The 25,146-nt window shown below is 50.7% G+C and overlaps 1 protein-coding gene across 4 annotated transcripts in view; it reads right to left on the reverse strand.

The window, feature by feature from the left end:
* The window catches only part of ADCY2 (adenylate cyclase 2), a 483,719-nt gene that overhangs the window by 347,603 nt on the left and 110,970 nt on the right, over window positions 1-25,146 (reverse strand). For all 4 annotated transcript variants that reach the window (XR_006279108.1, XM_038390427.2, XM_043508479.1 and 1 more), the window contains exon 3: window positions 4,018-4,179. Coding sequence is in view for 3 of the 4 variants with exons in the window: in XM_038390427.2 (XP_038246355.1) it covers window positions 4,018-4,179 (162 nt within the window). In the remaining variant the exon portion in view is untranslated. The remainder of the gene's footprint in view (window positions 1-4,017; window positions 4,180-25,146) is intronic.

Below are 25,146 nucleotides of genomic sequence, written 5' to 3' on the forward strand. Positions count from 1 at the left end.
TTGGGAAGGAATTTTCCTCCAGGGCAGATTGGAGAGGCCCTGGAGGTTTTTCGCCTTCCTCTGTAGCATGGGGCATGGTTGACTTGAGGGAGGCTTCTCTGCTCCTTGAAGTCTTTAAACCATGATTTAAGGACTTCAATAGCTCAGACATGGGTGAGGTTTTTCATAGGAGTGGGTGGGTGAGATTCTGTGGCCTGCGCTGTGCAGGAGGTCGGACTAGATGATCAGAATGGTCCCTTCTGACCTTAGTATCTATGAATCTATATTGTGTTCCAATGGCACTGAAGCCAAAAGGTTTATTTGTTTATTTATTTTAAATCACAGCCAACTTTAGCTCTATAACTACAATTTGTCCAATTCAGCCCCCAAAGAGCTCAAGGTATAGAGGTTCAGTCAGCTGTGGGGTGACCAGACATTCCAATAAAATTGGGACTGTCCTGATTTTTAGGTCTTTGTCCTGCGTCCCGACCAATGCACAGTTGGGATGCCATTTGTCCCGATATTATGGCTTTGGCCGTTCCGGCGTTTTTTTTTTTTTTTTGCTTCCCCTATATGTCCCGATGTTTTCCCCGTTAAATCTGGTCACTCTAGTCTGCTGGCAGCTTGCTTTTCTCTAGATTTTAACTACTAATCTTTGTGAAACAATTTCATTCCAAACCCCTATCTAATCCTCACTGACAACCACTCTTTGTTTAAGAAAAGTCTTTATAGTATGGTCCTGTTACGTAATTGAGAAGAGCTATTCTAGCTCTGGCATTTGGTCATTTATAGACCTGTGCAATACACCGAAACACCTAAAGTGTTAATAAGTATTAAACAATGATTTCCAATGTATCCTCCACACCCTGAATGGCATGTTATATGGACTGAATATTATACATTAACAGCAGCAAATCAGAAAATATACTTATTTTCATATATAGAGATGTAAGAGGGCAATATATTATTCTTCCAAAAATATGCAAAGTAAATTTTCTTTACTTCATTGTGCTTCAATGTATTCATGTACTGAAGTGCACTGCTGAGAGTCAGTGAGCAAAATTAAGTTATGAAATCCAGTTTGAGGTATATCATTGGCATACATTTTATTTCTTTCTCCCATGTAATTGGAGAGTCAAATCCAGCTTTTCTTCACCTATGGATATGGATTGATCTTCGCTTACAAGAAAAACAAGACAAACACCCACTTGGAAGTACCCAGTTACAAACAATAGAAATCTAAAGCATTTGGCGATCACACTGCATTACTGTAAAAAGTGCACAGTTCTGCATATTTTTTTTAAAAGTGGAATACTGTTCTGAAAATTCAGTTTCTATACAAATTCACTGGCTGCACAAAGTCCTTCCATTCTCTCCATACCAAACAGGAAGATACAGATGAAAGAGGTTATTGTTTCTGTCGAACAAGTAATTTCCTTGTATAGATTGTAGAAACACTTCTCTTCCTAGCAAATAATATACTCTCAAAATATAAACTTTAGTCAGAAATGACTGCAACAAGAGTTACCAGAATGGAGTGTGACATTGTGCCATCTCCTCAGCCATGAAAAGGTACATAGTGGACGAGAACATAACTGGTACTTTGCCAGCTAGAAATAGCCACCAGCCATTTGCAAAATGGCCACATCAGGGATGCATCCATTTGGTTGTGCCAAATTTTGAACAGATAGAAAAGCATGCTGGCAAAAAACAACTACAACAAAAAATATTCTTGTAACTGCCATTACAATCACATATGGATACTGCATGCAGAATCCATTTTCCTTTTATTCATAGAATCATAGGACTGGAAGGGAGCTTGCGAGGTCATCTAGTCCAGTCTCCTGAAGGACTAAGTATTATCTAGACCATCCCTGAGAGGTGTTTGTCTAACCTGCTCTTAAAATTCTCCAATGACGGAGAATCCACAACGTCCCTAGGAAATTTATTCCAGTGCTTTACCACCCTGACAGTTAGGAAGTTATTCCTAATGTCCAACCTAAACCTCCCTCGCTGCAATTTAAGCCCATTGCTTCTTGTCCTTATTCTCAGTGGTTAAGAAGAACAATTTTTCTCCCTCCTCCTTGTAACAACCTTTTATGTACTTGAAAACTGTTATATCCCCTCTCTTTTCCAGACTCAACAAACCCAATTTTTTCAATCTTCCCTCATAGGTCATTTTTCTAGACCTTTAATCATTTTTGTTGCTCTTCTCTGAACTTTCTCCAATTTGCCCACATCTTTCCTGAATTGTGGTGCCCAGAACTGGACACAATATTCCAGTTAAGACCTAATCAGCTCAGAGTAGAGCAGAAGAATTACTTCTTGTGTCTTGTTTAAAACACTCCTGCTAATTCATTCTAGAATGATGTTCACTTTTTTTGCAAGTGTTACACTGTTGTACCATATTTAGCGTGTTGTCCACTATAACCCCCAGATCTCTTTCCACAATACTCCTTCCTAGGCAGCCATTTCCCTTTTGTATGTGTGTAACTGATTGTTCCTTCCTAAGTGGAATACTGTTTATTTGCCCGTTATTGAATTTCATCCTATTTACTTCAGACCATTTCTCCACTTTGTCCGGATCATTTTGAATTATAATCCTATCCTCCAAAGCATTTGCAACCCCTCCCAGCTTGGTATCATCCGCAAACTTTATAAGTGTACTCTCTATGCCATTATCTAAATCACTGATGAAGATATTGAACAGAACTGGACCCAGAACTGATCCCTGTGGGCTTTCACTCATTATGCCCTTCCAGAATAACTATGATCCACTGATAACTACTTTTTGGGAATGGTTTTCCAACTAGTTATGCTCCAGATACACAGTTATTACACAAATATAATCACACACACAAGTGGTAGCTACTACACTAATCAATAATGATTTTTTAAAAAATGTAGTTGAATGTTTCATATAATATTCTGGCCTAAAGTGACACTAGCCCTTGCAGAAGGCCCAGAACAATTGCACCTTCTTTGTGTTTCCCCAACCCAAGGACCAAAAATCACCCCTAATGGGCAGGAAGAAAGTGAGGCCATATTCCTGATCCAAGTGAAACTCCTACAAAGAAATAAACCTCAGATAATCTTTTCCTCATGCCTCATTTAACATTCCTGATAACACAACCCTGCATTCAGAACTGGAACTAAACCTAAAATCTACTTCCCTAAAGTAGGAGTTTCAAGATATTTAAGTCAACTTTGACATTCACCTATGATTTGGAATACGTTATACACAAACTATACTTGGATTCTCTAAATTTTTCTAATTGAGTTTCCAAAATGTGAGTGGAAATGGTTTCATTCTTCATCACCTTATAATGCATTGATTGGTTGTTATTCTTACTGTCATTCTGTTAATTTTCTTGCCTGTTTCATGTATACATTTACAAAAATCTAAGCAAATTATTTTTTAAGCAATGCAGTTTCAATGCAAAAGAAAAATGATAATTTGTTCCTAAACAAGCCCATCTATTTCTATAGGGTTATACTAACACTGATAACATGAAAATTGTCTTCCAAGTTAAATATACATTTTCTCCTCAAAATGTGTTTTAAAATCAAAGCTGAGATTCACACATTATTACAAATAATGTAAAAAAATTCTGATAATTTGAATTTTTTTTTAAAAATCTGTGAATTTAATTGTACACAATGTCTCATACAAAAATAACAGAGCTGAGTTACAAATTAGAAATAGTCTTTACTTGGAAAAATGGTATGGTATTGTAATTCAGAAATCAGGATAATGGATATGCCACATACAAAGGCTATGCTAACCTTAGTTTCTGTGTTGATAATTATTAAGCAGCTGTTGATTCTACTGATGGAGTGCGTGTTCAGCTATCCATTAACAGAACTGACATTTAACTTTAATATAAGAAAGTGTGAAGCTATTAATTAGGTTGGCAAGCAATCCAAAAATGCAAAGAGAAATAAATTCATGTTCCCAGGCATAGGTCACAGTATCTGCTGCCATGTTTACCTGGCAATTCAGTGCGTAATCAATGATTAATTCTATTAATCACCTACCTGCCAAACCAAATGTTCCTTTATGATGGCTGTAGCTGATAGACAGATGCTCAGCATAATGGTGTGGGATGAAGAGGTCAAGACGCTGGCAATTATAGCATCTCTCATGTTGAAGGGCAGCATGGTATATACCACAAATATAATGAACAAGAAAAATGATACCTGTGCAGAAGAGTAGGAAAAAAAGAAACCTGTCAAATTCACTTTGGAATAAATAAAAGTTACCACTCAACATTAAACTAGCTGAACTACAATTCAACTATAAACTATAAAATTTATTTATAATTCAACTTACGTTAACATATAGAGGAAATTTAAAATGTTCACGAAGGTGCCATAGACAAAAGTACTGAATTCTATTTGGTTTAAAAATTGCAGTTTCAGAAGTTGCATGGTTTCCCATATTTGTTTTACAAAAACATTCAGATTTGTAATTATAAAACAAAATAATAGTTTCATAGTATCATTCCCACAACTGAAGGGGGATTTTCTTGGAAAGAGAAGCTACTTACCTTACAGCAAGTAGAGTTTTTGAGATGCGTGGTTCCTATCTGTATTCCATTGTGGGTACACATACACTTCCATGTGCCTGATACTAGAAGATTCTTGCTTGCAGTGTCTGTTGGTCTGCATTTCCTCCCCTCTCTCCTCATGCTCTGAATGAAAGGTATAAAAGGTGGCGTGGACCAACCACCTTTCCAGTTCCTTCTCTACCATAAATTAAGGAAAGAATCTGAAGCAGAGGGGAAGGAGGGCAGGTAGTGGAATACAGATAGGAACCACACATCTTGAAGAAATTCAATTACTTTAAGGTCAGTAATTTCTCTTTCTTCTTTGAGTGCTGTTCCCTATGTGTATTCTATTTCACTGTGTTGAGTCACTATGGGCGACTGTCATACAGGCAATGAGAAGGGCGTATGGATCTGGGCAGCAAAGATGATTGGAGGACTGACACACCAAAGAATGATAGTTATGGAGGCTTGCACTATGGCGTAATGTGTCATGAAGGTACAAATGGAATTCTATGCTGCTGCTTTATTTCTTGGGGCAAGGCTACTAAAGCTGCTTGCACTCTAGTAAAGCGGGCTCTTGCTCTATGCGGGAGAGGAATATGCACCAACTGATACAGAAGGATACAGCCTGAAATGCTCCTGAAGACTTTCTGAGAGGAGATCAATTAACCTCTCATTCGCTCCACTAGGGAAATGAATAGTCTAGGTAACTTAGTGATTGATTTTGTTCTTTGCATTAATATTTGTCACACACACAGGGAATGGAGTCTCTTGTCTTCAGTGCTGGCATGAGGCTTTGGAAAAATATAGGTAACTGTATTGTCTGATTTATGGGCAAGTCTGAGATTACTTTAGTGGTGAATTTTGGGTGTAATCTCAATGAGACTTAATCCTTATGGAATACTGTATACGGTGGATCAGCTAGAAGGGTTCCAAGTTCTCCCACCCTTCTAGCAGAAATGATGGCCACTCGGAAGGCAAGCTTTATCAATAAGTGAGACATTGAGCACCCAGCTGATAGTTCAAACAATGGTTTAGTTAAGGCCGAGAGTACCTAGTTAAAAGCGCAGATTGCAATCAGAATCGTTATTGGAGTAAAGATTCTAACGAAACCTTTAAGAAAATGTACTGTCACAGGGTGGGTGAAAATGGAATGCTCATCAACTAAAGGGTGGCAGGTGCTGATCACTGCCAAGTGAACTCACAATGAGCAATGAGCTAAGGGAAAGGCCTGCAGGAGACAATCCAGTGCCTGATTCCTCTGGGGACATGTGGCAACGCTGGGCCCAAATAGAGAATATCTTCCACTTGGCTAAGTAGCATTTCCTGCTGGATTCTTTCCTACTGTTAAGGATGGCTTGAATGGCTTCTGAAAATGTCTGTCATGTGTTTGACACCAACCCAACACCATGCCATGAGATGGAGAGAGTCCGTATTGGGATGTCTGAGCTTGCCTTTGTCCTGGGTCAAAAGATCCAGGAAGGACTGGATGCTGCTAGGTGAACAGGTTGACATGTAAAGAAGGCTGGGAAAAATCACAACTGCCAGGGCCATCAGGGAGTGAAGAGACTGATTGTCACTCCATCCATTGCTGCAACACTTTTTATAGTGGGGGTGCTGAAAGCCAGATAATGAAACTGTAAACCATGTGTGTTCAAAAGCAATGTGAAAAAGCACAATTCCTGCTCACACAACACGGGTGCAGCACAGCTCCCAAATTCTCAAGAATCGCAAAATAATTCTAGCTTCATTCTGACAGCACCAGCAAACTTTTCACAGTAAAACCTGGGGATGTTGCAGCACCCCCCGCAACCGTGTCTATGACTCCATCCTGTTTGATATTTCAGGGAACTCGGGGTCAGAATGGAATGGGGGAAAAGTATTTTAAATGACCTGCCCATAAGTCTAAATGGGCACCAGGAGTCCTGACCCTCTCTGGAGAAGTAAATTTTGCATTTCATGAGATGTGAGGAGGTCCCAATATGGGGTTCCCCAGTAAGTGAATATATTGTTCACCATGGAATCATACAGCTTCCATTCGTGGTTGATCAAGAAATGTCTGTAGAGGCTATCTGCTACTGAATTGTACATGCCTAGGAGGTGTACTGCTGATAGGGTAACCTGGTGCCAAATGCACCAATTCCACAGACTGACCACTGACTATAGCAGTTGCCGTTGAGCTTGGTGCTGTATCTGATGCATCAACTGCAGCTTGTAGTGACGATCTATCCATCAACTTGCCTTTATTGATAAGGGCCTGAAATTATGCCCTATCCTCCTGAGGGAGTTTATCCTTAAATTCTGAGAACTTCAAGTAATTCACGAAATTGTACTTTGATAGCACGACTTGGTAGTTGGATATTCTGAATTGGAGGCTAAGTGACATCAAAACCTTCCTTCCCAGAATGTCCAAACATTTGGCCTCCTCATCTGCAGGAGTAGCTCTTGGGTGCTGTTGCCTACTCCTTTCTTTGGCCACTTGGGCCACCAATGAATTCACAGCAGGATGGGTAAACAAAAACTGCACACTTGGATGGAATGAAGGCCCTCTTTTCCACCCTTTTAGCAGTAGACATCTGTTGCTGGAGTATGCCATACAATTCTCAGCAGTTCTAGAATGGCCTCTTTTATAAGTAGTGCTACTCTTAAAGGTCTCGAGATTTATAAAATATCCAAGAGCTTTTGATGAGAGTCCTGAGGTTCCATATGGATTTGGGAGTCTGCTACTCCTTGACAGCTCTTGAAACTGCCTATGGTCATCTGGGGAGAGGATAAGGTAGGAGAAACTGCCTCATCCACGGATGAGGATGATATTCCTGTCAGTGTCAGCAGTACCACTGGATCAGGCTCCTCTTCCTCCTCTTCAATGGACTCTGGATGGACATCGGGTTGGTCTAATAGGGTAGAATCATAGAATTGTAGGACTGGAAGGGACCTTGAGAGGTCTTCTAGTCCAGTCGCATGCACTCAAGTCAGGACTAAGTATTATCTAGACCAAGAAGCCATCCTTTTGGAAGTATTATCAAACTCCTCTTTGTCTAACCTACTCTTAAAAATCTCCAATGATGGAGATCCCACAACCTCCCTAGGCAATTTATTCCAGTCCTTTACTACCCTGACAGTTAGGAAGTTTTTCCTAATGTCCAACCTAAACCTCCCTTTCCTAATGTCCAACCTAAACCTCCCTTGCTGCAATTTAAGCCCATTGCTTCATGTCCTGTCCTCAGAGGTTATCGAGAACAATTTTTCACCCTCCTTCTTGTAACAACCTTTTATGTACTTGTAAACTGTTATCATATCCCCTCTGTCTTCTCTTCTCCAGACTAAACAAACCCCATTTCTTCAATTTTTCCTCATAGCTGGCGTTTCTATTTTTGTTGCTCTTCTCTGGACTTCCTCCAATTTGTACACATCTTTCTTGAACTGTGGCACCCAGACCTGGACACAATACTCCAGTTGAGGCCTGATCAGTGTGGTATAGAGCAGAAGAATCACTTCTCGTATCTTGCTTGCAACATGCCTGCTAATACATCCCAGAACGATGTTTGGGGTTTTTTTGCAACAGTGTTACACTGTTGACATATTTAGTTTGTAATCCACTATGACCCCCAGATCCCTTTCTGCGGTACTCCTTCCTAGGCAATTATTTCCTCTTTTGTATGTGTGCAATTGATTGTTCCTTCTTACGTGGAGTACTTTGCATTTGTCCTTATTGTATTTCATCTTAGAGAGGTGTCAGAGTAGCAGCCATCTTAGTCTGTATTCGCAAAAAGAAAAGGAATAATTGTGGCACCTTAGAGACTAACAAATTTATTTGAGTATAAGCTTTTGTGAGCTACAGCTCATTTAATTGGAATGCATCTGATGAAGTGAGCTGTAGCTCACTAAAGCTTATGCTCAAATAAATTTGTTAGTTTCTAAGGTGCCACAATTACTCCTTTTCTTAGAGAGGTGATGAGACTCCAGGTAGGATTGTAGAGATTCAATCACCATGGTCCCCAGTAAGAGCAGCTCGAGGGTCAAAGGTAGGCTGTGGAGGTCCCAAGCACTGGGTACTAGTGGTCCTCTGGAGGGTATCCAGACATGTAAGGTGGGGCCCAGGAGATTCTCGATCCTCTGTCTGGGCTGCCCTCTCTACGTGGAGGAGCTGTTAGACTATCGGATCTATGTCTATGGGTGGTGTCACTGGTACCACTGAAGTTGCCATATAGCAACTAGTAGACGGATTGGAAGATAGATTTCTCCCTTTCATAGCCCCAGTTTGTGTCAGAACCTCTCTCATGAGGACAGGTTATTATAGAAAGGGAGATTATGAATCCAACTGCATGAAATATCGTCTGGAATGGTACAATTCTCTCCCACTCTTGGGAGATGCACTCTTCTTCATATACCATCAGAGCCGGTAAGGGGAGGCTTTCAGAGATTGGTGCTTCTTTATGAGAGTATTGTCGGTGTCTATGGCTCTCTATGTCTATATATTGATCAGTACTGATAGTTCTCTTGGTTCCTGGTATTGAGTGTTGGCTACTGATGGAGTTGGTCTTCCTCCAGATGTCAGAGCCGGTACTAGGTACTTCTGGTCCTATGAGCCTGTTTGTTGCACCCAGGAGTCTTAGGGAAACCTACATCTCTCGAACCAGAACATGAGGGATCACCCATTTTGGACAGAGACAGTGAAGAAGCCATCCTTTTGGAAGTGGAGTTAGGTGGGAATTTACCCCAAGGTTTCTGAGAGTGTTTTCTAGTCTCCTGCTGAGCCTGAGGAGTAGAGTCCCTGGCTCTCCTTTTGATCACCTGAGTTAGACGTTGCACTGCTAGGAGTTGCACTTCTCGATGCTTCTGCCCAATGGTCCTGGTGGTCTGCCTGGCCAGGATCAGAATGGGCCTCGTTGCACGCTCTGTAAGATATTTCCTACATCTGAATTCCTGCTTGCCAGGGTCATCCAGGAAAGGAGCAGCACATGCAGCACCTTAGTGGAGAGAGAGCTTTTCAAAGGAAGTAAAGGCACAGCTGGAGGTCACTGCTGACCAGAAAGGAGCAGGGGCAGAAGATACAGTTCTTAAAGCCCAGAATCCTGGGCATAATCTGAGTCCTGTACTAGGAATGGGGGTTTCCTCCAATGGGAAGGGATGTCCCCAAATTCTAATAACTAATTCTAGACTGACAGACTAAATCTAACTAAAAAAGTCTTATTTACAATATTTAAGGTTTAAAGTCAGAGGATCAAGTCCATAGACATTGAAGGGTCTGTCACAGACCATGTCATGGTAAAAAGCATCTGAAGACATGGTCAATCTATCTTGCCCGTGTATTTTCCTTCAGAACACATGAAGAAGAAGGGTGCAGACCATCAGACACTGATAGCAAGAATCTTCTAATCTCAGGCAAACAAATCACATGCATGCTAACAGTGGAATACGCATAAGGACCAGCACTCAAAGAAGAACTGAGGGTTTCAGACATCAGGGCTAGTGATATTTTCAGAAAGCATCTATCTATCTAACTAACTATCTATCTCTGCCACACACACACACAGTAGCTGCACTAATAAGCAGAAGACACTATGTTAAAGAAAAAATATGCACATTTCAATTTCTGATAGAATTAACATAATACAGATCTTGGTAAACTGAAAAATATCCCAACAGAAATGAATATATGAGGGCAGATTTGGCCCAGAAGTCTTTCCATATATAATTAGTCAAAACTCTGACTTTGTGCATGCAGGGTCAATGGAATTGCCTATAAAGCTTATTTGGAGTCCCTGCAATGGTTGCCTCTCAGTACATAGTACAGAGAGCAGCCTACCAAATGTCTAAAAGGATTTAGGTGCAACACAACTCCCGCAGTGACATCCTGCTGTGTGGTCAGTCAACACTGTATACTACATGCTCACTATACCACTAATATGGATTCCTCCAGATTATAGTTGTGGGGAAAGGTGCTCCACTGATGACTATGTTCTAATCTTTCTGCAAATAGAGGATTTCAATTATTAGAGATGTCTATCCAACAGCTTTTTTGAACATTAGGGGCCTGACCCTGAGGCCATTGAGGTCAATGGCAAAACTTCTTAAATTAATTTTATAGATATTGTGACAAAGTTCTGTCCATAGCTCTGTGGGTCCCACGTTTCCTGGCAGATTTCGCTAGCCTCAGAGGCTCACTGTGACCCTCCACGTAACCCTTCTTTCTCTAGAAACAAGGGTCACAGTCTACTGAGCCATTTTCACAATAAGCCAGCAAGGGAGGTGAGAAGAAGTTATCCTTCCTCACACAGTCTCAGTTGTCTCCCAGTCTCAGCCATTAAACAGGGGGCAAAGGTGGGGGGGGCCCGGGCACACCCTCTACTCCAGGCTCCAGCGCAGGGACCCTAATAGTATCGGCTATGGTAGCTGATCTTTTAGAAACATCACATGTACAATTCCCTGGGCTACTTCCCCCACAGCAGCCCTCACTTCCTCAAGCTCCACTTAACCCTTACCTCAGGGCCTCCTTCCTTATGCCTGATATGGTATGTACTACTCAGCCTCTCCAACAGCGCAACTTCTTCCCACAGCTCCTGACATGCACACCCACCTGACTGACTGGGAGGCTTTTAACTAGTTTCAGCTAGCCCCTGATTGGCTTCAGGTGTCCCAATCAACATAGCCTTCTCCCTGCCTTCTGGAAAGTTCTTAATTGTCTTAATTGTCCAGGTGTCTTAATTGACCTGGAGCAGCTTCCATTTCACTTAACCTGGTACCAGGGATTTGTTTAGCCTGGAGCTAATATATCTATCGCCCACTACTTTTCTATAGCCATCTGGCCTTGCCCCGTCACATATCCCCCACCCCTGCTCAACACCAAAGAGCTGGGCAACTTGGGACGCCAGGCAATATGCTCATGACACACTATTAGCGTTGCCATGGTGGCATCCAGCCCTGTGCCGTATGCGGAACTGGAATGGTTGGAAGGATAAGAACCACCTGGTGACCCTTGCATTCTTTTCCTTATTCCGCTGCATCCACTCGAGGGGTACATGGTCCGTCACAAGAGTAAATCACCGGCCTAAGAGGTAATAACGCAGTGTCTCCATAACCCATTTGACAGCAAGGCATTCTCTCTCGACTACTGTGTACTTCTGTTCTCTTAGGAGAAGCTTTCTGCTTAGCTAGAGGATCGGGTGTTCCTCTTCTCCCAACATTTGCGACAGACCTGCTCCCAACCCCACCTCGGAAGCGTCTGTTTGTAAAATAAATTCCCTGTTAAAGTCTGGGGCTATGAGTATGGGGTCATTACAGACGGCCATCTGAAGGTCTGTAAATGCCCCCTCTGCTGCATCGGTCTGCTTTAATATGTCTGGACCTCGGGCCTTCACCAGGTCTGTTAGGGGACTTACCCTAGTGGCGAAGTGGGGAATAAACTGTCGGTAGTAGCCTACCACGCCTAGGAATGCATGGACCTGCTTCTTTTGGGTCGGCTGGGGCCAGTTTTGAATTGCCTCTAGCTTATTCATTTGGGGCTTCACTATGCCCCTTGGCCCTATGGCGCATTTAGCAGAATTAGCAGTGAGGCCAGCCCACCTTAAAGGTGTGCAGTACTGCCTCAACTTTCTCCAAGTGGGTTCCCCAGTCTGGCGTATGGGTGATGGATGATGACATCTAGGTATGCAGCTGCATAACTAGTATGGGGGCGCAGCAGCTTATCCATGAGGTGCTGGAATGTGGCTGGGGCCCCATGTAGCCCAAAAGGGAGGATGGTGTACTGGAATAGCCCATCCGGGGTGGAGATGCTGTCTTTTCTTTAGCTTCTTTGGTCAGAGGAATCTGCCAGTACTCTTTTGTCAGATCCAGTGTAGTTAAGAATCAGGCACTACCCAGTCAGTCAACCAGTTCGTCGATGCGTGGTATGGGGTATGCGTCAAACTGGGATATTTCATTCAGTCAGCGAAAATCATTACAGAATCTCATGGTACTGTCAGGTTTAGGCACTAGAACAATTGGACTGGACCACTGACTGTAAGATTCTTCAACCCCTAATTCTAACATTTTCTTTACTTCGGCCTTGATTTCCTCTCTTTTGGCTGCTGGGATTCGGTAGGGTCTCAATGTTACCTTGGCTCCAGGGATCATGCGGATATGGTGATAGGTCTCAGTCGTCTGCCCTGGTTTTGTAGAGAACACATCTCTGTTGCGATTAATCATGTCAGCTGCCTCGATCTTTTGGATCGGTGTCAAGTCGGATGATATCCTCACTTGCTTGTGTAAGTTATCCTCCTGAGGAAGGGTCTCCTGCATGACTAAGCATGCCTCTTGATCATGCCAAGGTTTTAGAAGATTGATGTGGTAAATTTGCTCTGATTTTCGGTGACCTGGCTGTCGCACCTTATAGTTCACTCTCCCACGGCTTCGATTATTTCGTAGGGTCCCTGCCACTGGGCCAACAGTTCACTTTCTGCTGTGGGCACCAGTATCATCACCTGATCCCCTGGTTGGAAGCGATGAAGCTTCTCTTGGTGGATATAATGGGTTCGTTGGGTCTTCTGTGCTCTCTCCAAGTGTTCCCATACAATGGACGCAACTCGGGCTATCCGATCTCTCATGTGCAGTACATGCTCAACTATGTTCCTTCCGGGATTTGGCTCCTCTTCCCAAGCTTCTCTGGCTATATCCAATATGCCCTGAGGGTGGCGCCCATATAGTAGTTCGAATGGAGAGAAACCCATGGAGGCTTGCGGAACCTCCCGGATGGCGAACATGAGGTAAGGCAATAGGGTATCCCAATCTTTCCCATCCCAGCTCAGCACTTTCCTGATCATGGCCTTGTGGGTCCTACTGAAACTTTCCACAAGGCCATCAGTTTGAGGGTGGTATACTGAGGTCCGTAGGGCTTGTACATGGAGCAATGAACAGAGATCTTTCATCAACTTGGACATGAAAGGTGTCCCTTGATCAGTCAATATCTCCTTGAGTAGCCCAACCCGGGCAAAGATCTGTACTAGCTCCTTAGCTATTGTCTTGGAAGCTGTGTTGCGCAGGGGAACAGCTTCCGGGAACCGGGTTGCATAGTCCAGTACAACAAGCACATGTTGGTGGCCCCAAGCTGTCTTCTCTAGGGGCCCTACCAGATCCATGGCTATCCGTTCAAAAGGAACCTTTATTATTGGAAGAGGTATCAAAGGTGCCCGCAAGTGCAGGCGAGGGCTATGTAACTGACACTCCGGACAAGAAGTGCGGTATTGCCGGACATCTTCATGTACTCCTGGCCAGAAGAACCTCCGCAGGATCCATGCCTGGGTTTTCTCTACCCCTAGATGTCCTCCAAACAGGTGACTGTGGGCGAGACTCAATATGCCTTTTTGATGTTTTCATTGCACCAAAAGTTGTTGTATCTCTTGCTCCTGCATTTGCACCACGCGGCACAGGAGATCTTTCTTCACTATAAAGTAAGGTCCGGGACCCCGACCTTCCCATCCACGGGTATCCCATCGATCTCAGCCACCTCTTTCCTGACATTATCATATCTGGGGTCCTCTGCCTGGTCCCGCCCAAAAATCTCTCTCCTGGGACTAACCTGCCCAAGCTCCCAGGGGCCGGCTTCTGCTTCTTCCAATGGCTCGCCGCCGTCACGGCTAGGGGCAGCTTCTGGCTCACCTTCTGTGGTGGAAGTTTCTCTGTTGGCTGCTTGCGTCCATCTGTCTACTAGGGAGGTCTTCTGGCCCTGGGTCAGGATCCTGGTTCCTAAGGCCTTCACAGCCTTCCTCTTTTTTTTGTCTTCTGGGTCTTTTGGGGGGCTGAGAACAGATCCTGAGAAATCTCAGCGAACATTGGGGGTTGACATTCCCCCGGTGACGAGTTGCTGTCCTCAGGGTCCCCACCTCCCTCCAGCCTCTCCGGGAGGAGTAAATTATCAAACCCTGGATAGTCCCTCCCAATGACTACAGGATATGGGAGTTTAGGAACTAGACCCACGGTCACCTCAATGGAGTTTCCCTGAACCTCTATCTCCACTGGGATGGTGGGGTAATGGCTCACGGCCCCATGCACACACATCACTGCTACACGTTTGGCTTGTAGCAGCTGACTTTTTTACCAGCTTACCCAATATAAGGGTGATAGCACTCCCAGAGTCCACAAGCTCTGTAGTCTCTGCTCCATTTATCCTCACTGGCCTGGTGTAAGTATGTGAGGCTAATGCAAACCCCACGAGGTAGATAAGGGAGCATGGGACCCTCCCAAGTTACACTGCATAGGCTCCTCGGTGCTGGGACACTGTGCTGCTATGTGTCCCCACATGCATAACATCTATAATTGCTTTTAATCATTCCCCTATCCTAGGAGTTAGGGGGTTTAGTCCCGGGGTTCCCCCCACTCAGGCCAATACCTTCCTTCTGGGATCTCTGCTGGTTTTCGCCCCCCCCCCTTCTTCCACCTAGGACTCCCTGGGGGGTTGACTGCCCAACCTTCCAGGGTTGGGGTCGGGTGCTTGCTTCAAAAGGGGCCTTTCTTGGGTAGTCAGGTCAGTTCCCTGGCTGTCATCCATCTTTCTACCAGAGTGATCATCTTGTCGTACGTGGACGGATCGTTCTGGCCTACCCATTTGCGGAGATCTGGCGGCAGCCCCCGCATGTAATGCTCTATGACCAGGGTCTCCAAAATCTCCTCTGGCCTGCACACCTCGGGCTGTAACCACTTCCATGTGAAGTGTCTGAGGTCAAATAGCTGGGGCCTTGGGAGTTTGTTCTCCTGGTATTTCCACTCATAGAACCCTTACCACTGCCGTTACCCCTGATCGTGCTAAGATCTCTGCCTTCAGACGGGGTATAGTCAGTGGCATCCGTGGCAGGCAAGTCAAAGTAGGCCTTCTGGGCCTCTCCACACAAAAAAGGGGCGAGAATGCTGGCCCATTGCTCTGGGGGCCATGCCTCATGCTGAGCAGTCTTTTCGAATGAGAGGAGATATGCGTCTACATCATCTCCTGACGTCATCTTTGGCAGACAACCAGTGGCCCTCAGGGTTCGCGTCCCATCAGACTCCGTGGCCTGTGTGGTGAGGATCTTCAGCTGGTCCACCACCTCTCTCAAGAGGGCACGATCTTGGGTCACCTGGCTCATCAATAATTGATTGGTTTCCTGCTGTAGCCATATAGACTCCTGTTGTGCCATTGCCTGAACCTGGGTGGCCTCCTGCTGGGCTGCCGTGGCTTGTACCAGAGCTCTTATCACCTCCTCCATTGTGGTCTAAAGCAAACAAACAAAAACCAAAACAAACAAAAATCCCAAACCCCAGTGCATTTTTTTTTAAAACTTCTTTCTTCTGCCACGCTGTGAACGAAGTCCCACTTCTGACACCAGTTGTGACAAAGCTCTGTCCTTGCCTCCGTGGATCCCGCGTTTCCTGGTGGATTTCGCTATCCTCAGAGGCTCACTGTGACCCTCCATGTAACCCTTCTTTCTCTAGAGACAAGGGTCACAGTCTACTGAGCCATTTTCATCATAAGCCAGCAAGGGAGATGAGGAGAAGTTATCCTTCCTTGCACAGTCTCTGTTGTCTCCCAGTCTCAGCCATTAAACAGGGGGCAAAGGTGGGGGGGAGCCCGGGCACACCCTCTACTCCGGGCTCCAGCCCAGGGACCCTAATAGTATCAGCTATGGTAGCTGACCTTTTAGAAAAATCACATGTACAATTCCCTGGGCTACTTCCCCCACAGCAGCCCTCACTTCCTCAAGCTCCACTTAACCCTTACCTCAGGGCCTTCTTCCTTGTGCCTGATATGGTGTGTACTACTCAGCCTCTCCAACAGCGCAACTTCTTCCCACAGCTCCTGACATGCACACCTACCTGACTGACTGGGAGGCTTTTAACTCGTTTCAGCCAGTCCCGATTGGCTTCAGGTGCCCCAATCAACAACATAGCCTTCTCCCTGCCTTCTGGAAAGTTCTTAATTGGCCCCAGGTGTCTTAATTGACCTGGAGCAGGTGCCATTTCACTTATCGTGGTACCAGGGATTTGTTTAGCCTGGAGCGAATCTCTCTCTCTCCCTCCCACTGCTCTCCCATAGTTGGCGCGGTTCACCACAATCCCAGACACCTGCCCCTTTTGCGGCGTGAGGGATACCCTGGCACATGTCTACCTGGAGTGTGCCAGGCTGCAGCCCCTATTCCGGCTCCTCACCAATATCTTATTACGTTTTTGGTTGCACTTCTCCCCTCACCTTCTCATTTATGCACTCCCTATCCGTGGCCCCACAAAGTCCCGGGATCTCCTGGTCAACCTCCTCCTGGCCCTAGCTAAAATGGCCATCTACAAAACCAGAGTGAGGAGGTTGGCCGATGGAGTCTCCTGTGACTGTGGGGCCTATTTCCGATCCTCGGTCCGTTCACGTATCCGGGCAGAGTTCCTCTGGGCGGCGTCCTCTGACTCCCTTGACGCCTTTGAGGAGCAGTGGGCTCTGTCCGGGGTTCTCTGCTCGGTGTCCCCGTCCGGTTCCCTTCTTTTGACCCTTTGACCGCACTCCTGTCCCTGTTATTTTATTAGTTGTCCCCCGGAATTTTTTGGGTATCTAGGTCCTGTGGATCCCCCTTTTAGGCTGGGGGGGACCCTTTAGCAGTGGACGGGCTTCGCCCGCCCACTTCCCGGATCCCAATAAGACTGCTCTCCCATAGTCTTCTAGCTTGGAGGGAGGTGGGAAGCTGCTACTCCTGCTGCTGGGCCCTGAGCTCTCCCTGCTGCTCCAGCTGCTCCCCTGGCTGGGCCAGACACCCCCCTCTTCTCTGCTACTTGGCTGCTGGACCCCCCACTCTCAAGTGCTGCTACTGCTCCAACTGCAGCCCCGGGGGGGGCTGCTAGCCCACTCCCCAGAGAGGAAGAGTGGGAACCCCAGCCACTGCTGTTGTGGACACCACCACCACCACCACCACCTGAGAGGGGTCCATTCTGCCTGCCTGGACCACCACCTGGAGCTCCTGGAGCTGCTGCTGCTGCAGAGGCCGCTACCTGGAGCTGCTGAAGCCCGAGGAGGAGAAGAAGAGGATCATCTGCCAATGGGGCAGCACCTAGAGACTTTGCAGACCACCGTGGAGGGGGCCTAAGACTGAGTAATTTTCAAACTGTGCTCTTGTGGTGGGGGTTTTGACTGTGTTTGTAGGGACACAGGGGGTGTGGCGTGGAGCTGCCCCCCAATCCATCTGTGTGTCCCCCCCAACCCCCACCACTACTACCACCACCGCTGCCCCCTCCACTACCCCCACTGGCTGTATACCATCTGCCTCAGCTCCTGCCTCTGGACTCAGCTGCTTGCTTGGCTTGCCACGCCCTATTTCCACCCTTTGGGCCAGAAGCAGCAGCCAGCTAAAAAAAAAAGACTTGTGCAAGTGCACAGGGGCACATGTGCCCCCCCGGACTGCCTACCCCCCAGCTTTGCCCTTTACTACCTGCCCCATTTGCCACTTGCTTTGCCTCCTCTTTTGCCCCAGCCCCCCTTACTAGCTTCAGTTTGTTTGCCTGCCCCGCCCATTTCCTTCTGCAGCCTTGTTTGTTTGCCCCGCCCCAGCCTCTGAAGCTAGCCCCTTGGTTTCCCTGTTCTACCCCCAGACCGCTTAGCCCCTCACTCCGTGTGCCCATGCCCCCTCCCATGCGCTTGTGCAATTCCCATTTTAGTTGCAACCCTCTTCACTGCACCCTCAATGTTGTTGAATCCCCCCCCCCGTAGTGCACCAAGAGGAGCCGGAATTCCACCTTGTGTCGGTGACTGACCCCTAACCCCTGATTGCCCCCCGTCCAGCCCACCCCTTTTGGCGCCCTCCTCCCCTGCCTGCAGCCTAGCGGGGAGGAGTGGTCGACCTGCTTCCCCTCTCCCCTCCTCCTTTTGGTGTCCCCCCTTTCCTCCTTGCTCATGATGGCGGGGGATGAGAGGGGTGAGACCTCTCCAGTAGCCCGAGCTCCCACTCCCCCGCCTGCCCCTCCGTCACCCCCCCAAGCTTCTACCTCCGCTGCCAAACCATCTGCCATCGCCCCCGCTGGGGCACCAGCAGCGAAGGGCACCGGGGTGACCTCCACTGCTGCCACGTCTCTCACCCCCTCAGATTTGGGGGGAATCCCCCCAGCCGGCGGGAAGGGCCAGGGGAAGAAGAAGGGGAAGGGCCCCGCTAAAAAGACCAGGCCCTCCATGGCAGGGGCTGCCCCCAATGCCCCGGCCCCATCTCCAGCTGGGGCGCCCCTCCCCGCTGTTCCCTCCACCAGCTCTGCAGGTGTCCCTCCCCAGGCCCCCAGAGCATACGCCCAGGTGGCGGCAGCCCCTTCGCCTGCCACTACGTCATTTCTCCAGCCCACCGCCTCCGCTACCATCTATAGCGGCCGGGGCCCCTTTCCCACCATGACCAGGAAGCACGGCGTTCGTTGCCTCCTGGTGCCCGCCTCACCCCACGTGGAGACCTATGTGCGGGCGTTGGCGAGGGTGGTGGGGCCCACGGCCATTGTGGCGGCCTCCAAAATGTATTGCCAGGTCGTCTTCTTCTTAGCATCGGAGGCCGCCGCCCAGGAGGCGGTGGAGAAGGGCCTGGCGGTGGGGGGCGTGTTCGTCCCCTTAGAGCCGCTAGAGGACCAGGGCGTCCGCCTGGTCCTGACCTCCGTCCCTCCCTTTCTGCCCAATGCCGCCCTGTTACCCACCCTTTCTAACTTGGGAAAGCCCATCTCTGTCATCAGCCCTCTCCCGTTGGGCTGCAAAGACCCCGCCCTCCGTCACGTCCTCTCTTTCCGCCGGCAAGTGCAGCTTCAACTGCCGCCGGCGGCGCGCGACGGACAGGCACTGGAAGGGTCCTTCCTAGTCCCCTACCAGGGGGCCCGTTACAGGGTGCATTATTCCACGGGGGAGGCCTGGTGCTACCTCTGCCGGGCGATGGGGCACGTCCGGAGGGACTGCCCCCTGACCTGGGAAGAAGGGGCATCCAGGACCCCCGAGCCCCGGCAGGGCACCGGCCCCGTCATCGCCAACGCCCCTGGCTGCCGGGGCCTGAAACCGCCTCTCCTCCTTCCCAGTCCACCATTGCTCCCGCTCAGGCCCAAGGGGCATCTCCCCCACTATGCCCAGACGAGCGGGAGAACCCCGCCCCCACTCTTTGCAATCTGGTGAGGCCTGTGGAGGAGGGTGCGGCAGGGACACCGCCAAGCATGGGAGAGGGCCCGCCCCAAGGGGAATCTTCCCTCCCTTGTGCTGCCCCACCGTTACCCCCTCGAGTCCCTGAGCCATCGCCTCTGCCCCCTGACACAACCCCTGCTAGCCAGCCCCCGGATGATGCCATGGAGGGCTGGGCCCTAGTCCAGGGGAAGCGAGGCAAGCGGAAGGCTCGAGCTCCGCTCCTCCCATCTGATGCAGAGGCCCCCCGGAAGACCAGGAAGGGGGGCACCGATGCCGAGCCTTCCGCTCTACCCACGGGTGTGTTCCACCCACCAGAGCCGGCTGGGGAAGACGTGGCAGCACTGGAAGGCGGTATCTCCCCTCCACGGGAGTCCCTCCCCTCCAAGACCCCCGAGGCACCATCTGAAACCCCAGTATGCCCCGAAGTAACCGTCGCGTCAGGTGCCGGCGGGGAGAATCCCGGGGTAGCGGAAAACAATTTCCCCTCTATATATGAGGAGATCGAGGCCCTGGGTCTGACCCCGGTCACCCAGGGGGAGGACGATCCTATGCCAGCGGGCCTCGATCTGGCGACTTCATTCCAGCCCCCTTTTCCCCATACTCCCTCCCCGTAACCGTTGTTTCTGCTCCCACCTCCGAGGAGCTCCTGGACTCCTCCATCAACCCGGCTGCAGAGGGCACCCCGCTGAGAGCCGCCGAGCCAGTTGAGGCGACGGCCAGTGCCACGCGGCTGGAACCTGAGCCACCAGGGGCATCCCTCGCTGGTGAGGAGCATTCGACCTCCTTTCCGGGAGAGGACCCTACAGAAGAAAGTCCACCTCCTGATCCCGTGGCTGCCAAATCCACCAGAGAGCTTGCGCCCGGCATCAGTGAGAGCCCTCTCCCGATCCAGACTCTCACCTCTACCCCTGCCCCTGTCCTTATCCCGCCCACCTCCCGAGATATCATTGCCACCCCTGGGACTGTCTCCCTCCCCTTTCCAACAGATGACTCCCAGGGAATGGCCTTTGTCTTTGCCCATCCCGACCCACCAGGGGCTGCTATCCTCCCCCCGCCGCCCCCTATCGCCCCAGCATTCAGGTCAACCCATCAGGAGCCCCGTCGGGGATCCGCACCCTGTCTGCCCGTCTCGCTGGGCCAGGGGGTTGTACCAAGGGCCCCATCGGGGAGCAACCAGACCATAACCCCAGCCCCCCATGCGCTGCGAGAGGAGTTGCGGGAGTTCCTAGAAGACGTCCGTGGCTCCCGCAACAAAGTCCAGCTTGCCCTCCAGCGATGGGGGGACTTTAATCAAATCCTCCGGGCCGCAAGGGCCCTCATGGGGGAGGGGAAAAGGACCGGGAGACAGGGCGCTGCGGCCTACCAGCGGGTCCGCCACTTCCGTGACTCCTTACTCACATACGGGGTGGGTCACGGACTGTTGCGCGGCCCGCCAGGAGCCACCAGCATCCCTGCCGGCGAGGATCCCCCCAGCCCTCCTCATGGCACCCTTTACCATCGCAACATTGAACACCCGTGGCTGTAGGATGGGTCTCTGCAGGTCCCAGGTGCTCTCCTTTCTTCGAGAGGGGAGGTACTCTGTGGTTTTCCTGCAGGAGACCCATACGGATCCGACCGCCGAAGACAGCTGGCGGCTGGATTGGGGGGATAGGGTCTACTTTAGCCACCTCACAGTTCATACGGGTGGAGTGGCGACCCTGTTCTCCCCCAAACTACGGCCCGAGGTGCTGGGGGTCGCCGAGGCTGTGCCGGGTCGCCTGCTGCACCTCCGGGTCCGCATGGAGGGGCTCGTAGTCAACCTCGTCAACATCTATGCCCCAGCAGCGAGCCCGGAGCGGCTGCAATTCTATCAGCAGGCATCCGCCTTCCTCGGCACCTTGGATCCTCAGGAGTGCCTGGTCCTGGGAGGGGACTTTAACATCACCCTTGAGGAACGGGACCGCTCGGGAACCGAGCAGAGCCCGGCCGCCGTGGCCGTCCTCCAGGAGATAGTCGAACACCACTCCCTGGTGGACGTCTGGCGCGACCACCACCCGGATGACACTTCCACGTTCACCTTTGTCCGGGTGGAGGCCCATCGGTCGCGCCACTCCCGGTTGGACCGCATTTATTTATCACGCTTTCATCTTACACGAGCCCACTCCTCCAGCATCCGGCCGGCCCCATTTTCTGACCATCACATAGCCACCGTGACAGCCTCCCTCTGCGCGGAGAGGCCGGGGCCGGCCTATTGGCATTTTAACAACAGCTTGCTGGAGGATGCGGGCTTCGTGGCGTCCTTCCGGGAGTTCTGGCTGGCCTGGCGAGGGCAGCGGCGTGCCTTTCCCTCGGCACGGCGGTGGTGGGACGTAGGGAAGGTGCGCGCCCGGCTCTTCTGCCGTGACTACACCCGGGGCACCAGCCGACGGAGGGATGCAGCGATAGAGCAGTTGGAACGGGAGGTCTTAGAGCTGGAGAGGCGTCTGGCCGCCAGCCCCGAGGATCCATCCCTCTGCGGAGCGTGCCGGGAGAAGCGGGAGGAGCTCCGGAGCCTCGAGGACCATCGGGCCCGGGGTGCCTTTGTTCGATCCCGCATCCGTCTCCTTCGGGAGATGGATTGCGGCTCCCGCTTCTTCTACGCCCTGGAAAAAAAGAGGGGGGCTAAGAAACATATCATCTGCCTACTGACAGAGGATGGCACCCCCCTCACGGATCCAGTGGAGATGTGCGAGAGGGCGAGAGCCTTCTACGCAAGCCTTTTCTCCCCGGAGCCGACCGATCCTAACGCTTGCAGAGTGCTGTGGGAGGAGCTCCCGACGGTCAGCGTGGGCGACCGAGACCGGCTAGAGCTGCCTCTCACTCTGGCCAAGTTCTCGGAAGCCCTCCGTCGCATGCCCACCAATAAATCTCCGGGCATGGACGGGCTGACCGTGGAGTTCTACCGCGTGTTCTGGGACGTCCTAGGCCCAGACCTAGTCACCGTCTGGGCCGAGTCTTTGCAGAGCGGGGTCCTCCCTCTTTCGTGCAGGCGAGCCGTGCTCGCCTTATTGCCGAAGAAGGGGGACCTCCGCGATTTACGAAATTGGCGTCCCGTCTCGCTCCTCAGCACGGACTACAAAATCGTAGCAAAAGCCATCTCCCTGAGGCTAGGGTCCGTGCTGGCGGACGTGGTCCACCCAGACCAGACCTACACCGTCCCGGGCCGCAGTATCTTCGACAACCTATATCTGGTCCGGGACCTATTGGAACTTGGGTGTAGGGATGGTCTGTCGTTCGCCCTCCTGTCCTTAGATCAAGAGAAGGCGTTCGACAGGATGGATCACGGGTATCTCCTGAGCACTCTGCAGGCATTTGGCTTCGGACCCAGGTTTGTGAACTTTCTCCGGGTGCTGTACGCTTCCGCAGAGTGTCTGGTAAGACTCAACTGGACCCTGACCGAACCGGTCAACTTCGGGCGAGGAGTACGGCAGGGGTGCCCCCTCTCAGGCCAGCTCTACGCTCTGGCGATCGAGCCCTTCCTCTGTCTCCTCCGAAGGAGATTGACAGGGTTGGTGCTGAGGGAGCCGGAGCTGCGGCTGGTCCTGTCGGCGTACGCTGATGACGTGCTCCTCATGGTCCAGGACCCGGGCGACTTGGTGCGAGTGGAGGCTTGCCAGGCCATCTATTCAGCAGCCTCCTCTGCGCGGGTCAACTGGGTCAAGAGCTCTGGCTTGGTGGTAGGGGACTGGCGGCAGGCGAGCCCCCGCCCACCCGCGCTTCAAGCCATCCGGTGGAGCACGGGTCCGCTGCTCTATCTGGGCGTTTACCTTTCTGCCACGCATCCCTCTCCGCTGGAGAACTGGCAGAATTTAGAGGGCGGGGTGATAGAGCGGCTCCGGAAATGGACAGGACTGCTCCGGTGCCTCTCCCTTCGAGGGAGAGCGTTAGTACTTAATCAACTAGTCCTGTCCATGCTTTGGTACCGGCTCAACACCCTGGTCCCAGCCCCGGCTTTCCTGACCAACCTGCGGACATCGATTCTGGAGTTCTTTTGGTCAGGACTGCACTGGGTCCCTGCAGGGGTTCTCCATCTACCTGTGGAGGAGGGAGGGCAGGGCCTCAAATGTCTGCTTACTCAGGTCCATGTCTTCCGCCTCCAGACCCTGCAGAGGCTCCTTTATGGTACAGGTAGTCCGGCGTGGAGCATACTGGCGCACGCCTTCCTGCGCCGCTTCCGAGGGCTCCGATACGACCGACAGCTCCTTTATCTCCATCCAGGAGGTCTTCCGCGAGACCTCTCCGGGCTGCCGGTCTTCTACCAGGACCTCCTCCGGACCTGGAAACTCTTTACAACGAGCAGGTCCGTGGCGGCCACCGAGGGGGCAGATCTCCTCGCGGAGCCCCTGCTACACAACCCCCAGCTCCGTTTGCAGGTGGCGGAGTCCCGCTCGGTGCGCCAGAGGTTGGTCCTGGCAGAGGTCACAAGAGTCGGAGACCTCCTGGACTATGATCGGGGAGACTGGCTGGATCCCCTAACCTTCGCTCAGCGCATGGGGCTTTCCAGACCTTGTACTCCCCGATGCATACTTCAGGAGGTGAAGGCCGCTTTGCCGCCCGCTGCTCGGGTTTATCTCGACCGGGTCCTGCACGAGGGCACGCCCCGCCCACCCACTACCCCAGGCCCGCCGGACCTTTTAATTGGACCCCTGCCCCGTGGACCCAACCGATCCCTTCACCCCTTCACTAGAAGCCGGCTGCACGAGATGCAGCCGGTCTGTTTTCAAACCGCGCCAAGAAAACATCTCTACACGCTCGTGCTCCACACCCTTCACGCCCGTACCCTCGTGTCCCGCCCCGCTACAAAATGGCGGGACCTCCTGCCACCTTTGGAGGGTGAGGAGCCCCGGTGGGCCAGCCTATATTCCATCTTAGTCCCAAAGCCCGCCGGGGATGTCAGTTGGCGGCTCCTTCACAGAGCCGTGAGCACGGGCGTGTACTTGGCGCGGTTCACCACAATCCCAGACACCTGCCCCTTTTGCGGCGTGAGGGACACCCTGGCACATGTCTACCTGGAGTGTGCCAGGCTGCAGCCCCTATTCCGGCTCCTCACCAATATCTTATTACGTTTTTGGTTGCACTTCTCCCCTCACCTTCTCATTTATGCACTCCCTATCCGTGGCCCCACAAAGCCCCGGGATCTCCTGGTCAACCTCCTCCTGGCCCTAGCTAAAATGGCCATCTACAAAACCAGAGTGAGAAGGTTGGCCGATGGAGTCTCCTGTGACTGTGGGGCCTATTTCCGATCCTCGGTCCGTTCACGTATCCGGGCAGAGTTCCTCTGGGCGGCATCCTCTGACTCCCTCGACGCCTTTGAGGAGCAGTGGGCGCTGTCCGGGGTTCTCTGCTCGGTGTCCCCGTCCGGTTCCCTTCTTTTGACCCTTTGACCGCACACCTGTCCCTGTTATTTTATTAGTTGTCCCCCGGAATTTTTTGGGCATCTAGGTCCTGTGGATCCCCCTTTTAGGCTGGGGGGGATCCTTT

Source organism: Dermochelys coriacea, chromosome 2, assembly GCF_009764565.3.
Source record: "Dermochelys coriacea isolate rDerCor1 chromosome 2, rDerCor1.pri.v4, whole genome shotgun sequence".
Taxonomy (NCBI): domain Eukaryota; kingdom Metazoa; phylum Chordata; order Testudines; family Dermochelyidae; genus Dermochelys; species Dermochelys coriacea.